This window comes from Stegostoma tigrinum, chromosome 8 (genome assembly GCF_030684315.1).
Source record: "Stegostoma tigrinum isolate sSteTig4 chromosome 8, sSteTig4.hap1, whole genome shotgun sequence".
Classification (NCBI taxonomy): Eukaryota; Metazoa; Chordata; class Chondrichthyes; order Orectolobiformes; family Stegostomatidae; genus Stegostoma; species Stegostoma tigrinum.
Window position 1 is genome coordinate 36,576,873 of NC_081361.1, and position 15,266 is coordinate 36,592,138.

Here is a 15,266-nt window from a genome sequence, read left to right on the forward strand (position 1 = left end):
GATGGGTGGCCAGTCAATATACACATCAGGATTTGTATGACTTCACACACAAGATTTCCCTTATCAACAATCGTGTAAGTAAAGTCCTATCCATTTGTTCATCTTACAAGCTTAACACAGAAATACAACTAAAAGTTATCCTGTAGGCAATTACTACCCTGATCAGATCATGGTTCAGAATCATGCCTTGCTGGTTAGTAGGATATTTTTGAAATGTATAACAAACATTAAAACTCTCCGCTCTAAATCTGAGAGATTTTCTGAATTTGAATGGAAGAGGAACGTTTGAGGACTCTGGGACTATACTCATTGAAGTTTAGAAGGATGAGGGGGGACCTAATTGAAACTTACAGAATACTGAATGGCCTGGACAGAGTGGATGTTGGAAAGATGCTTCCTTGGTAGGAGAGACCAGGACTTGAGAGAACAGCCTAGAGTAAAGGGAAGACCTTTTAGAACAGAGGTAAGAAGAAATTTCTTCAGCCAAAGAGTGGTGAATCTATGGAATTCACTGCCACAGAAGGCTGTGGAGGCCAGGTCATTGAGTACATTTAAAACAGAGATAAATAGGTTCTTGATTATCAAGAGGATCAAGGGTTACAGGGAGAAAGCGGGAGAACAGGGTTGAGGAACTTATCAGCCATGATTGAATGGCAGAGCAGACTCGTTGGGCCAAATGCCTAATTTATTCTCCTATGTCTTATGGTCTTATGACTAATCATGCAAAGAAAAGTATAGCCTGTTTAAAAATGGTTGGCTCTTCCCTTACGCTTCAAAAGACCACCATTCCAAGTTACAGCTACTGCAGCAAGCTATTATTACTTATACAAAAATATAAACTGATCAGTTACTAACATTTACGGAAACATGAAATTTATGGAGGAACTACCTGAACTCAGACAATTGCTTAATTGTAATTATATCTGGAGTTACTATTTACTCGCAATAAAAGTTTGAAATTTTATCATGGAGGGGGCCAGAAAATAAACACTTAAAACAATAAATAAATTGATTTAAATAAAATCGATTTGAATTACAGATGAGACTAATCCCTAGAATTTCAACATCATCCTAAAATTAGCAGTTTCCTTTGTTGAAGGTTGCCAGTGGCTCACAAATTTGGAACACAAATAAAACCTCAGATCTGGGAGAGAAACAAGGTTACATTTCGCTAAGGACATGATTGCAGTGATGGAAATGTCTGCCAGTCACTGGCTAGTCTTGAGCAATGAAAACAGCTACAATGTGATGAAGGATGGCACTTATACACAGCAATATTCAAAAGACACACATAAACTCATAATTTTTGCAGATAAAATGAATGGATCAACCTACTTTGACACCATAATATCTACAAACAGCATTAATCCAATTCATTAGCAACTTGATTCTTGGGCTGTATTTTTCAGGTATATCTTTGAGGTTTTGATCTTTTAATGAGTGGGACTGTGCAGGCACAGAACGCAAGGCTGCCAGTTTATGGCGTGTGCTCAGAGTTTTTTGCAAGAATTCAATTTCTTCTTGTAACTGTTCTTCATTCAGCAAAATCTCCACCTAAGAAGAAAAAATACCACAATCAAACTAATTATTTTCCAGAGCACATACTATTGTTGAAAATACACAGCGCTGATAGGCAAATTTAGCCATGCAACCTTAAAAGTAACCTGTGGAAAATCAAGGATAGGAGCAAAAAAATTCACAAATTGTTGCTTTGTACCTATTGTATGAAACAATGGTTCCTCCCAAGTCCAAACAGAACTGAACAATTGCAGGCACAGTTGTCCCATTGAAAGAGTGGGAATATGATGCAGAGATTTTTCCTCAAAAAAGGTGTGCAAAAGAGGGACTGCTGCATCTCCATAAGTAGATTACATTCCTCCCATGCTCTCTATTCCAACTCCTCAAATTACAGGTTTCCTCCTTTCCTTTCTTGCACTTCTCCTGAGACATAATCCAAGACTGATAAGGATAGGACAGGAGTAGCCTGTATTTGGAGAAGTTGTCTTTATTTCATTCATTGGTCTCGGTGCCACCACTTGGAAGACTTTTGTCTGCATCATTACTAATTTATTGAAAGAAGTCAGAGGAAATTAAATGAAAACAAAAACAGAGGGAACTGGGAGCCAGAAAGCCGGTAACCGGGCCAGAAACAGGACCCCAGGTGAAGGCTGTAGTTGGAACGTGTTCACGATCCATTTCAGTCACTTCTTGGCTAAAGAGGAGGGAGTAGGTAGACAGAAACCTAGTAATGAAGCTGGGATCAGGTCTCAGGGGAAATCATCCTTTAACCTCACCTTTGGTGCCTTTGTTAAATGGGACTGGGCTTTTTGTCTGAGCATTCACATCTTTACTGTGAGTTTGAATGAATTGCCTGATTTTTTTTTTGAAAGGAGGTGAGGAATAGAAATAATTTGCAGAACCACCAAGTTAACAGTCTCCAAACCTGCTGTTCATTCACAAGACATCTGGAGGGAGTCTGAATCTCCAAACATAGGTTCAAGTTTGCTTACGCTTCTTAAAGTTAATCTCAAACAAAAATGTTGATAATATGGATATTACTGCGTTTTTTTGAAAACAAGAAAAAAGTTGGCATCAACATATTAACATCCAAATTATAACTAAATGACTGCTTGAAGCCACGCTCTGTTGGAGTTCCTTTTGTGTTTGATTTCCAGCTCCACTTCAACAAAAAACATTTGTCCTTTATCTTTAATATGACATAAAGACCCACAATTAATGTTCCTTTGATCCATTCAATCAAGTGTACACATGATCACTGGGGCAGTGCTTGTAAAGCATATGCAAATTAAACAATTCATTATCTGATGGCGAGATTGATGCTGCAGCATTAATCTGTACAAACTCTGTTACACAGGTCAAGGATCTTGTGGCACAGCGGTAGTGTCCCTACCTCTAAGCCAGGAAGCCCAAGTTTAAGTTCCACCTGCTCCAAAGGTATGTAGTAACATCTCCAAACAGGTTGATTAAAAAGTCCTGTTGAACAGTTCACCCTTGCAAGTCAAATCATTTTCCATTAGATGGCCATTTGGTTTTTACAAGGCTGATACAAGCTAAAATTCAAAGAGCTGAGTACCTTTCTCTGCAGTTGAGACAGTAATATCCCAAGTGATGGGAAAAGCAAATGGATGAAGTCACAAACATTCCTAAATTTGTATTGTATAGAATTTTAATACTAACCGAGCAACTCTTCCATTTTAATTTCAGACTATTTGCACCATCCGTGAAGAATAACAGCTATATTTTTAAGAAACACATACCTGAAATGCAAAGATGATTCCCCACAACAATGATAAGGTTTTTTCTCTATGTCCATCAACAATATCTCTTGAATCTATTGCGTTGCCTAATGAACAAAAGTGACAAAAAAGAGTAAGAGAGCTCGAAAGTAATCATGAATTAAAAATTTTGTATTCTCAAGTCAAATTACAGAATTTCAATTTTACCGTGTTCATCTCTCAGGTCGACTCCTCGCATCTTAAGAGCATTTAATGCAACATCCACATTATGCAGTTTTTGAAGGCGGCTAATCGCTGGGACTCTTAGCTGCTTTGACAGTTTCCAGTTTCGTGTGAGAAGCTCCACTGCTCGTCTGTAAAAGAGATTGTCCAAATCAAAAAAACATAAATATTGTACTGAACAGATCAAACTGAATTATATATCGTCAGCAATTCTCAAGGCTGGGAAGCTTGTCCAAGATTAAGAAACGCTCAATGTCTTCTCTCAAGATAGCTTTACTAATCGGATTTGCTTATTTACAGCACTCATTAAGTCAAAGGAAAATTAATCATTTCAAAAAATACTTGTTCCTCAAAATCCCATGGGCAGATTAGAAGGCCCAGCTAGGTAAAATGCAAAGTAATGCAACGTCCATATGATTTCCTTCACTTTCTTCTTTAAATATCCAGTGATTAAACAGCAAAATCAGATAACATTTACTCTAAAAACCAAGCACTTACTCCATTGTATTTCAAAACAATCAACGTAAATTTGATCAAACATTTGTTGAACTCCACATTAAGGTCTTATGATCACACAATCTGTAGCAATTACACATCAAAACAATGATGAATCCCATGGAGTTTATGATTTTTCATCTCAAGGTTACAGTCCACAGTCAAATGGCAGAGCACATTGCACAGTTTCAGAGATTCTTGTTCCACAATGCACGGGCTTGATTGGCACTACATCCACAAATACTCAATCACTAATGCTCACCAATGCTCAGTAGCAAAGTACACTATCTACAAATCTACTGTCGAAATTTGCTAAAAATCTTTTGACCTCACGTTCCTAACACATGACCAATTCCATTGAGGGAAAACAAGGACAGCACATTAATGGCAACAAGGGACAGTCAAACACTGGCCCAACCAGCAATGTACACATCCCATGAGTGAATAAAAAAAGTTTGATCTCTGAACTGCTGCTGATTTTGGGACAGTTCCAGTGGATTGGAAGGTAGTAAAAGTAGCACAGAGTGTAGGCCAGATTTTCTGATGTCAGCTGTCAGGAAAATGTTGGAATCATAAAGGATATGTTAGCAGGTAATTCAGTAAATTGTAAAACTATGTTGACTGCACCAAGTCATATTACAAAAGGAAAACCAAATTTAGCCAATCTACTAGAGATTTATTTGAATAAATAACTAACAGTATCGATGAGTCAGGATATTGCCACATGTTTCAAATTTCTAAAAACATCAGATGGGATACCCTAAGAAAATGTTGTTGCACAAGATAATGACTTGTGGGACTATGAGTAATATGTTAGCATATTTAGAGAAGTGGCCAACGGACAGGAAACAAACACAGTCATGATAAATAGATCACTTCTAATTAACAAGCTATCATTTGTTAGATGCTATGAAAATCAGTGATTGTGCCTCTAATAGTCACAATCTGTATTACCATACTTGGCACTTTCATCTGATTAACATTTGCTATAAATATTTTTTCATCTATAACATGAGCTTGGTACTCAGTATGGTTTTATTGTTTTCTAAATTAGCTGCTAGCACCTTATGATTCCAACATTTTCCTGATGGCTGACATTGGACAAACTGGCGTGCTCTTCTGTATACTCCCTTCTTTTCTGAACAGCAGTGCCATCTTCCAACCCCAGGAGATTCTAATTTTTTGCAGATTTTGGAACTGACCAAACCAACACCTTGAAGAACAACCAGACACTGGGAAAATGCTCTGCCACTAAAGTGTATTTGGCTCTACTCTGTAGACGTAAGATGAAAATGATTAGAAATTCAACTGTTTGCAAACAAAGCTGAGGTTATAGATGGGTTGAGTGGGCAAATGGTGGCAGAAGGTATATAATGCGGAAATATAGCAGTTATTAATTTTTTGAATTTGTTTAAGCGGCAAAATGTTGAAATTCAAAACAATTTGGTTGACGTTTTATCAGAAACAAAGCTAACATGGAGGTACAGCAAATAATGAGATACAAGCAAGGACGAAGTCGCATGTTGATCTTCAATACAAGGGCCTGAAACATAAAATTAAGGAAGTACAGCTAAAACATTAGATTTTCATGAGATGACACTTGGGATGTACTTGGGTCTGGCCTCTGACTCCAAGGAAGGTTACAGGTTTCTTAAACGGGCCCTCAATAAGGTTCCTGGATTGACTCCTGAGTTCAGGAGGTTGCCTTTTAAGGTCAGATGGAGTCAGTGTGAGCTCATATTCTCTAGATTTAAATGAATAAGTAATCTCATTGAAACATGCAAAGTTCTGAGATTGGTTCAATAATCAAAAATATACAAGATAGAAACATATTGATCAATATTAGACAGAGGAGAAAAGTACTGGAAAAACACCAAAATGTCAAGTAACACTGAGACAAACAAAATATTTAAACTTTTGTTGAGTCAGTAATGCTATTTATATAAATTACTCTTACCACAAAGTTTATAACTTCTTTACACTTTAGACTATGCATCAGATTTCAGAGAAAAGTCAGAAACACCATCATTCCATTGGATCGCTAAATGTACTTACACCAAACGAATACCACATCGAAGATCGACAGCTATATTGGTGACAGCAAAATTAAATTCATGGAGAGGTGTCTGTAAATGGTTAACAGTCAACCCAAAGTAACCAAGATGACGAGAAATATCTCCTTCACCACTGAGAAAGTCTCTCGAGAAGGCAAGCAACAGATCTTTGCTTGTCTAAATAAGAAAGACAAATTAAAATTAGAATGTTCAAAGTTGACTGGTAAATAAAATCATATTGTAATGCACATGGCCTATAATTTTTGGTACAGAACACACTACTTTGGACCCAATACATTTTTCACAGAACTAAAAAATGTTTCTCAATAAAAGAAAGTAGTAAAATCATACTGGGTTCTATAATCAGTTAGGAAATGACAAATACACAGTCAGCCTCAAGACAACAGTCCTATTACATCAAGTCAGGTGTGCCCCAAGTACATATCCTCAATTCCCCTCCAATGACTGTGTTACACATGACTACTCAATGACAACATCTAAAAAAAGCTGTGTGCCAGTGTTCACTTGAAAGTTGACAATGCCCAGTTTTTATCTGGACCTTGCGCAACCTGTCCACAATCTCTAAAGTGTCAAACTGTTTATCACACATCAGTGGTGCATGTGGAAGAATAGAAGTTTTCTTTAATGGAATATTGGGAATACAGAAGCCACTAGTCTCTGGTTGCTGCAACAGAATTCCATCCCTAGACAATGACACCACTCTTGGCAACTGTCACAGCTGATATAGAGTTCGCAAATTTGGCCTCATATTTCACCAAGATGAGATTCCAACCTCATTTCTGTGCCACTAATAAAATTAATTGTTTCCAATTTTGTAATATTGCATCTGTGCCACCCTCAGCTGCTACCGAAAGCCTCATTCATTCCAATCTAACTGGATTAGACCAGTTACACCAGTTGCAGAACAACATTCTGTGGGGAAACGAACAACTACTTGTTGTCCACCTTGATACCGACAAGTCAGGTACGATGGGTGATGAGATCCTGAGAGCTAGAACGTAAATTAAGAAGTAGGACATCAAAAACTATTTGTTGGATTGTACCCAGTTCCATGTGTAAGAGTGCAGACAAATAATAGAAGAGAATGGAACTTATCAGAAATCATCGAATTTTACAACATCTGACTTATTCCATACCCAACATTTACCACAACTGTTCTACTACCACCAATGTTTTCTGCCCTTTACTGTTTCTTAACTCCACTTGAATTGATTTTACATCTGATACTTCAATCTGAGATCCATTCTTATTAATGTATTGATCGATTCCTTATTAAAGTGCTAACCTACCTCAATTTTTCCCCTTTCTAAATGAAGAATCTCTTTAGATATTCAGTTCCCCAATTTGGTCACCCTGAATGTAATGACAATTACACCATACCCACTTACCTCAATTTGTCTCTGAAATATCAACCTTTTTGCTGATGCTACATGTATTCAAGTAAGTTGTATTTAATCAGAGACAGCAGGAACTGCAGATGTTGGAGAATCTGAAATAATAAGGTGCAGAGCTGGATGAACACAGCAGGCCAAGCAGCATCAGAGAAGCAGGAAAGCTGACGTTTCGGGCCTGGACCTTTCTTCAAAAAATTTTCTGAAGGGTCTAGGCCCAATACGTCAGCCTTCCTGCTCCTCCGATGCTGTTTGGCCTGCTGTGTTCACCCAGCTCTGCACCTTGTTATCTAAGTTGTATTTAACAGTGGCTTTTTAACATTATTCTTTTTGAACCTATGTGATTTTTATATTAGCTTCCATTTGTCTTTAATTTTGTTTACTGCTTTTCTGAAATCTATTTTGTTTCTTTCCCATTGGAGTTCCCTTATTATGTTTCCTTGTCCTGCCAATCTCACCCAACAGCAATAGCCAATCTTATCCAAAACTTGGTTACTCATGTCCTCATTCTCAATAAGTTCCATTCACCATAACCCTTGTATCTACTGACCTACATGCCCTAAGTTAATTGATACTGTAAGTTAAAATTCTCAATTGTTTTCAACTCCTTTCTTGGCCATTCCCTTTTTTTTTCAGATCCACAATGCTCAGAAATATCTGTACACCAATATAATTTCTCACCTCTTAACGTCAGGATTCCAATCACACTGCAAGATACTGAATGTCCTTCTTTCTGCCTCACTCTTCTCTACTACTGCAAAGCCTGCCTCTTTGAACAAGCTTTTGATATTTTCCGTAATACCTCAAAAGAACAGAACAGCACAAGAACAGGCCCTTTGGCCCTCCAAGCCTGCGCCAATACATTTTGCTCTTCCATACTAAAACGGTCTTCACTTACAGGATCCATATTCCTCTACTCCATTCCTATTTGTTAATCGTCCAGGAGTTTCTTGATTGCTACTACCTTGCCTGTTTCCACCACCTACTCTGGCAATGTGTTCCAGGCACTCACCACCCTTTGTGTGAAAAACTCATCTCGCACATCTCTTTTAAAATTTCCTCCCTTGCACCTCGAACCTGTGTCCCCTAGTTATTGACCCCCCCAACCTGGGAAACAGCTTTATACTTTCCACTTTATCCATGCCATTCACAATCTTATAAACTTCTATCAGGCTGCGCCTCAACCCCTGTGTTCCAATGGAAACAAATCCAGCCTATCAAACCTTTCTTCATAGCTAAAATGGCAACATCCTGGTAAATCTTTTCCGTACCCAGTCCAAAGCATCCACGTCCTCTGGTAATGTGGGGACCAGAACTATATGCAATACTCCATTACATCTCCTTCTACAGTTCAGCATTGTAGTTTTATAAACCTCTGAGCACTGCCTTGGGATGTTTCAATAGTGCTATATAAATACCAATCGTTACATATTAAGTTAAGATTTTTCCTTTAAGTGGACGGAGAATAATTGACTTTTGAGTAATACATTAGAACTTAAAATTTAAAAAGACATATTGTACAACATAATTTTTAATTGAATAACTAAAAGGAATGAAATCATGTAAAGCAATACTATGTACAAATGCTTAACAGGTAAATCTGAAATTCTCGCCACCTCAGCAATTAACCCCTTTATTAGAGAAGAAGAGGGAGAAACTGCAATGCTGGTGTTAAAGAACATCCAAGTTGGTATCACACAGGATGTCATAAAAAAAGAATGATTTTGTGACCTAATCTCACCATATAAAACAAAGCATAGTGTTCTTAAAATAAAACTTGTTGCAATTTTTTTTTAATCCAGGAAGTGTTATGACAAAACCTATGCATATTACACATTTATGATAAAAACTCAATGAGTACATGTAGCAAAGCAGTATTTTTCATATCTAACCTTAAACTCTGCATCTTTGCAGAAAAGGCATGGATCATGGTCTATCAACCTAGACTGTTTGGCGCAGTCAAGAAACCAAACCAAAAGCAGAAACTTCTTCAGTGTAAATTGTGCCAAAACCTCCTGGTGCTCTAGAAAATCAAAACACAGTTACAATATAATTTACTGTTACATTAATTTCTAGTTAAGGCACAATGCAGTACCAACAGCATTTCTACACTACTAATTGAGTTGCAACTCCAAATCCAAGACGGAAATCTAATCCATTCGCAAGTAAACAACATACATTAGTTACAATCCATTGCATTTGAACAAGCAAATTAAGGTTGTTATCAATGATTAATAGTATTTGAATATTATTAATAGTTATCAATCACAGCCATGGTTAAGTTGGTAGCATTCACACTCGACTCAAAAAATTGAGAAATCATGTCCCACTCCAGGATAAACACAAAATCTAGTCTACCACAATGTCATAGTGCTGACAGCATTGAACTATTAGAAGTGTTATCTCTTAGATGAAATGTCAACAAGACCTCCACCTGCTTTCTCGATAGAAGTAAAAGATTCCATGGAACCATTCTGAAGAAGAGTAGGTGAAATATAGGAACAGGTCAAACATCTGCTGTAGCTTGATCTACATGCTGATTATCAACCTCACACTATAATTCCGTGCTATCTACACATACAATTCTGTCCTCACCTGTACTTAATGACAGACCTTCCACAACACATTGACCTAGAAAATATCAAAGATTCACCGTTCTAAACAGAGAAGTTTCTCTTTGTCTCAACCCTAAATGGCTAGCCTTTCATTGTGACTTGGTGTCCCTTGGTTCTTGACTTCAAATCAGGAAAACATCCTTCTTGCATCTGCTGTCTACCTCTTTAAGAAACGTCCGAAATCACCACTCATCCTTCAGAGCTCTGGAGAAAACAAGCTCAGTGTTCCCAGGAATCAGATCTGGTAAACCTTATTGCATTTGCTTTATAGTAAGTATGCCTCTTTTTAGGCAAGGGGACCCAAACTGTATATCATGGTTCAATGCAATCTCAACATTATTCTATGCAATTGAATAAAAGATATCTTTGCTCCTGTGCTCAAAATTTCTTGCAATAAAACCCAGTGTACAGTTTGCCTTCCATATTGTTTGCTGGTACTTTGGCAAGCATTTATTTCTGTATCAATATCACAAAAACCGGTCATTATCAAATTGGCGTATGGGAGTTTCTAATGCACAATTTTGGCTTGTGTGCAGTTCCCACATTAGAAAAGCAAACAGACTTTCAAATTAACTTTACTTGCAGTAAACCACTTTAATACAACAGATAGTCATGAAAGGCACCAAATAAAACCTTTTCTCCTTTCTTTTTTGTATATATTAGTAATTTTATTGTTTCAAGCTGCCCCTCAAAACTAAACGTGTAACAGCAATATTTTTTCTGGCATGTTAACAAGCTTATGCTCAAATCAATTAATAAACTTTTCACGTATGGCAAGATTTGCAGAAGTAAATAACAGCAGAACCACATAGAAGATATAAGGGCAGATTGGCACCTAGATTGCTTAACACTGCAGTCTCATTTAAGTTAAAACAATCTTGACCAATAATAGAAACTACAGAGACATTTGTCTTTGAGGTAAATGTTCAATTGCTCAGGGGCCAAAATAATTCTTTGGCTTTGCCCCAAGTGGCTATGTCCCCTCACTAGCCTTGCCTAGCAAACTGTCTGAGGCTCCTTGCTATTTCAGCCGTGGCTACAAAACCGTCAACTCACTCATATCTTAACAGTCTTGTTCACCTACTCACTTTTTCATTTCTCCTCTGGTCACAGGCCATTCCCTCCTGCACTTGCTGCTGATCAGCAAATATAGGGGAAGAGATCAGCCAACGAGCGCAGCAGTAATTCCTTTCAATATTTCAATTTCAAACATGGGGGTAAATTTTCTTTCTGATTGCCGAGGAAAAATGAGTCATGGGCTAACCAATCTGGCTATTTTTGGGGATATGTTCACCCACTGCTCTTGTATAGTTTGAGAGTTGCAGCTCATTATGTTCTACAAGCTCCTCCATTATTGCAAACTATACATCATACAACCTGTAACTCAGTTAGCAAGCTGAAATCCCACAATTACAAGACGCAAGATTGAATCTAATAAATCCAGTCATTTGAGAGCTAGGACTCTGAAAATTAAAAACTGATAATGTACATAAATGCAACTAGTTCACTAACGCCATCCAGGAGAAGAGAAAATGCCACACCTACCCAATCTGCCATCTAACTCATGTCCACATGGTCAAGTTTATAATGGTCTCAAGTGGACTAACAAGTTACCTCAGTTGTAACAATTATGAAATTAGTAACAGAAGCAGAATCCACAATAGCTTTTGAAAAGAAGTGGATATACATTGGTAAAAAATTTGGAAAACTTGGCAAGTTTTATTAGAGATGATATGATACAGTGTAGTCTTATTCTGTGCTGTAAAATTTAATGGTTTTAATCAATCTTAATCGAATTACCATAAACAAAATCTGCACAAAAACAAAACTTGCACGTATTGAAACTTCGATGAAATTTGGGTTCCAATCCAGCTTTTTCAAAATACTGCTGGAGGTCCTTCAAGTCAATCAGAGCCCTATAACTTACATGTTACACTTACATTTTGAAACACTTTTCATATTAGAAGCAAAACATTTTTTACCGTCACGATATAAATGTGGCACAGTTGGATGTCGAAATGCTGCAGTTATATCAGAATTCCAAAGTAGGCGATTTAAAATAAATCTAGCTAAGCCAATCACATCGCTGTTGCTTTCCAATGGAATCAGTTCACCAAATACACACTGAAACATGACGCAAGACGAAGATTTCAGCCAATACACCAAAATACGTTCTCAATAAAAAAAAGGCACATTTGTTTATATTACAGTATTCCCAATTGTGCAAAGTAAGCCTTACCTCCAGCCCTATACGCAACCATAGAGGATTATATGACAAAAGCCACTTTAGGATCTTCTGTCGCTCTCCTTCAGTGGAGAAGAAAATATAAAAAGGTAAATATAATAGCATGTACATACCGAAGAAAATTTCTAAAATCTCTAAAATTCCTAAAATCTCTAAAATTCAAATTTGGGTTCCACATTCCACAAATGAAGGGAAGCAACTTTCATGCAGCTATACCACTAAATATGTTGTTGCTTTAACAACATATTGAACTTCTGTATACAAATTACATTCCTTCTAACAAAAACTCTGCTTGAACAGTGATGATAAATCATTCTCATTTTCATTTTGCTGTCCACTCAATACAAGTAATTAAACCTGGGTCTCATAAGTATGTTATAGAATTGAGAATGTAAAAAGGTATGCCTTGAACTTAGACAGATACTATCTTCAGATTTTATTTATTTTACCACCAAATCCAGCATTATTATACCTAGAACATGCCAATAGAAATGTAACAACTTGATATATCAATTTTGGGGAGGGCCAATTCCACATACCAAGGACTGGATGTGAGTTTGCTCCCTGAGCTGGAAGGTTCGTTTTCAGACGTTTCGTACCAAGGACTGTTGCAAACAGTTTGCTCAGGCTACTTAGGGCACCTCATTACGGAAAGGTAAACCCAAGACTCTCAAATGTCAGTAAAGGAAGATATAGGGGACAGTGATCATCACCTCAAAGTCAGGTCAGCTAAGGAAAAACAGCAACCAATAGGAAAAAATAATTAACGGAAAGCCAATTTCAGTGGAGTGAGAATAAACCTAGCCCAAATCAATGGGAATTAAAAGACTGGCAGGTAAAATGGTACCTTCAGGGAAGAGACAGGTCAGCAACAGACCATGTCTAGTCCCATGAGGAGACAATGGCCTACTGATATTATCACCACAACTAATCCAGAGATGCAGGCAATGTTCTGAAGACCTGGGTTCAGGTCCCACAATGGCAGATGGTGGAATTTGAATTCGGTAAAAAGAAAAATATGGAATCAAGAGTAAACATGCCCATGAAACTACTGAAGATTGTCGGGGAAAACCCATCTGGTTCACTAATGTCCTTTAGGGAATTAAGCTGTCAACTGGACTATGCATGACTCTAACACATTGGTATGTGGTTGCCTCTCATCTGTCCTTTGGGCAATGAATCCTGTCAATGAACATATTAAAAAAAGTGGAAAGGAAGATGTTCTGGATGACAAAAATTGTAGAAATTTAGAAGTGCTTCTGATACCCTTAATGACATCCAAAGAATGACCTTAAAGGTAAGCCCAGCAGCTACTGACCAGTAAATTTAATCTTGGTAGAGGGGAAGCTTCTAGTATTTGGACAAAATTGTTCATTAATTGAGTAATCCAGGTTTATTAAGGAAAGCCAGTACTGACTTATACAGCAATAAAATGAAATTAGCTACCTTGCTGGAGTTTTTGACAAAGATGCTGCCAGCTTTATTAGTTATGCTGACAACCTGTTCTTCAATAATTTACGAACATCCTCAACTTAACTTTCATTGCTCTTGCATCCCCTTTAGAATTGTATCCTTTATTTCATATTGTCTCTCCACATTCTTCCAACCAGAAGTATCACTCCACACTACTCTGCATTGTATTTATTCCGCCATTTGTCCACATACTCAATCAAACAATGTCCTTATGAAACTCCGTATCATCGTCCTCAATTCACAATGCTGCCTAATTTTGCTTCTGCTGCAAATTTTGAAATTGCGATTTGTGTTGTGATACTATGAATTTGATAACTGTGCATGGATTGGAAAAGAAAAAAAAAATCAAAAATAAGCTGTTATACATGGAAAGAAGCAGCATTAATTGGTTAATAGCCCAGTTGAGTTGTGAGGCTTAACTTGCTTACTTGAGAGGTCTTATTTTGGTTACTAAATGAAAAAGGTTTAAAATCTTGTTTCAATACTTGATTGGTTATTTATCAAGAAATATCCTAGACAAATTAAAGGCAACTTGTGGTGATTTGCCCAAGGCAGTACACTAATGTGTATGCTAAAACATGTGTCAGGGTCCCATCACGGGCTCTACTGACATTACAAAAACTTTCTCCCTGTCTGAGAAGCATCTAACCATTACTCTTCACCGCTTGACACTCAGCCAATTCTATACCCACATTGCTACCATCCCTTTATTCCACACGCTCCAACTTGGCATGCATTTTGGAAATCCACCTGCAGCACATCAACAGCACTGCTCTCAATCCTCTGTTACTTCCTCAACAAGAACTCCAGCAAGTTGGAAAAAATTCTCATAATAACCAATTCATGTTCTTGAAAATTAATCCAATTTTTCCATGTGATTATTAACATTTTCCCAAATAACTGTTTCTAGAAATTTCACCAAAGTTAAATTTGACTATAACCGCTGGGCTTATCTTTACAAGCTATTTTGATTAAGGGCATAACGTTTCCGCTTTTCCAGTCCTCCAACAGCAGTTAAGACAAAGGAAGATTGCAAAATCGTTGCCAGTGCCTCCGCAATTTTTTTTGCTTTCTTAAATATTCTTGGATTCACCTCATCCTGTCCTGGCGCCTTAGCGACTTCAAGTACTGACAGCTTAGTCAGTATGTTTCAGCAACGTTAAACCCTTTGAGTGACTGCTGTGCTGTTTCCTCTGTCACCTTGGTCTGGGCAGCAGCTGCCTCAGAGGTAAATATAGATGCAAGGTGTTAATTTAACACATTTGCCATGCTTTCTGCCTCCAGGTTTAAATCCTTTGAGTCCCTAATCAGCCCTGCTCCTACTTTCGCCACTGCTTCATTATTAATGTGCCAATAGAAGACTTTGAGATTTCTCTTTATGTTGGTTACCAGATCTTTTTCCATAATCCCTCATTGCTTCTCTTATTTGCTTTTCCACATCCCTGTTATTTTCAGCTTGGATTTCTATTGTATTTTTACTTGACACTTTTCCT

The 15,266-nt window shown here is 37.4% G+C and overlaps 1 protein-coding gene across 1 annotated transcript in view; it reads right to left on the reverse strand.

The window, feature by feature from the left end:
- Positions 1-15,266, reverse strand: part of aspm (assembly factor for spindle microtubules) — a 67,163-nt gene that overhangs the window by 36,804 nt on the left and 15,093 nt on the right. Inside the window, exons 7-13 of the mRNA XM_048539438.2 lie at positions 12,295-12,362; positions 12,038-12,179; positions 9,333-9,463; positions 6,030-6,205; positions 3,465-3,610; positions 3,279-3,364; positions 1,336-1,554 (exon numbers count right to left, since the gene is read on the reverse strand). Of these exons, the coding sequence (XP_048395395.1) occupies positions 1,336-1,554; positions 3,279-3,364; positions 3,465-3,610; positions 6,030-6,205; positions 9,333-9,463; positions 12,038-12,179; positions 12,295-12,362 (968 nt within the window). The remainder of the gene's footprint in view (positions 1-1,335; positions 1,555-3,278; positions 3,365-3,464; positions 3,611-6,029; positions 6,206-9,332; positions 9,464-12,037; positions 12,180-12,294; positions 12,363-15,266) is intronic.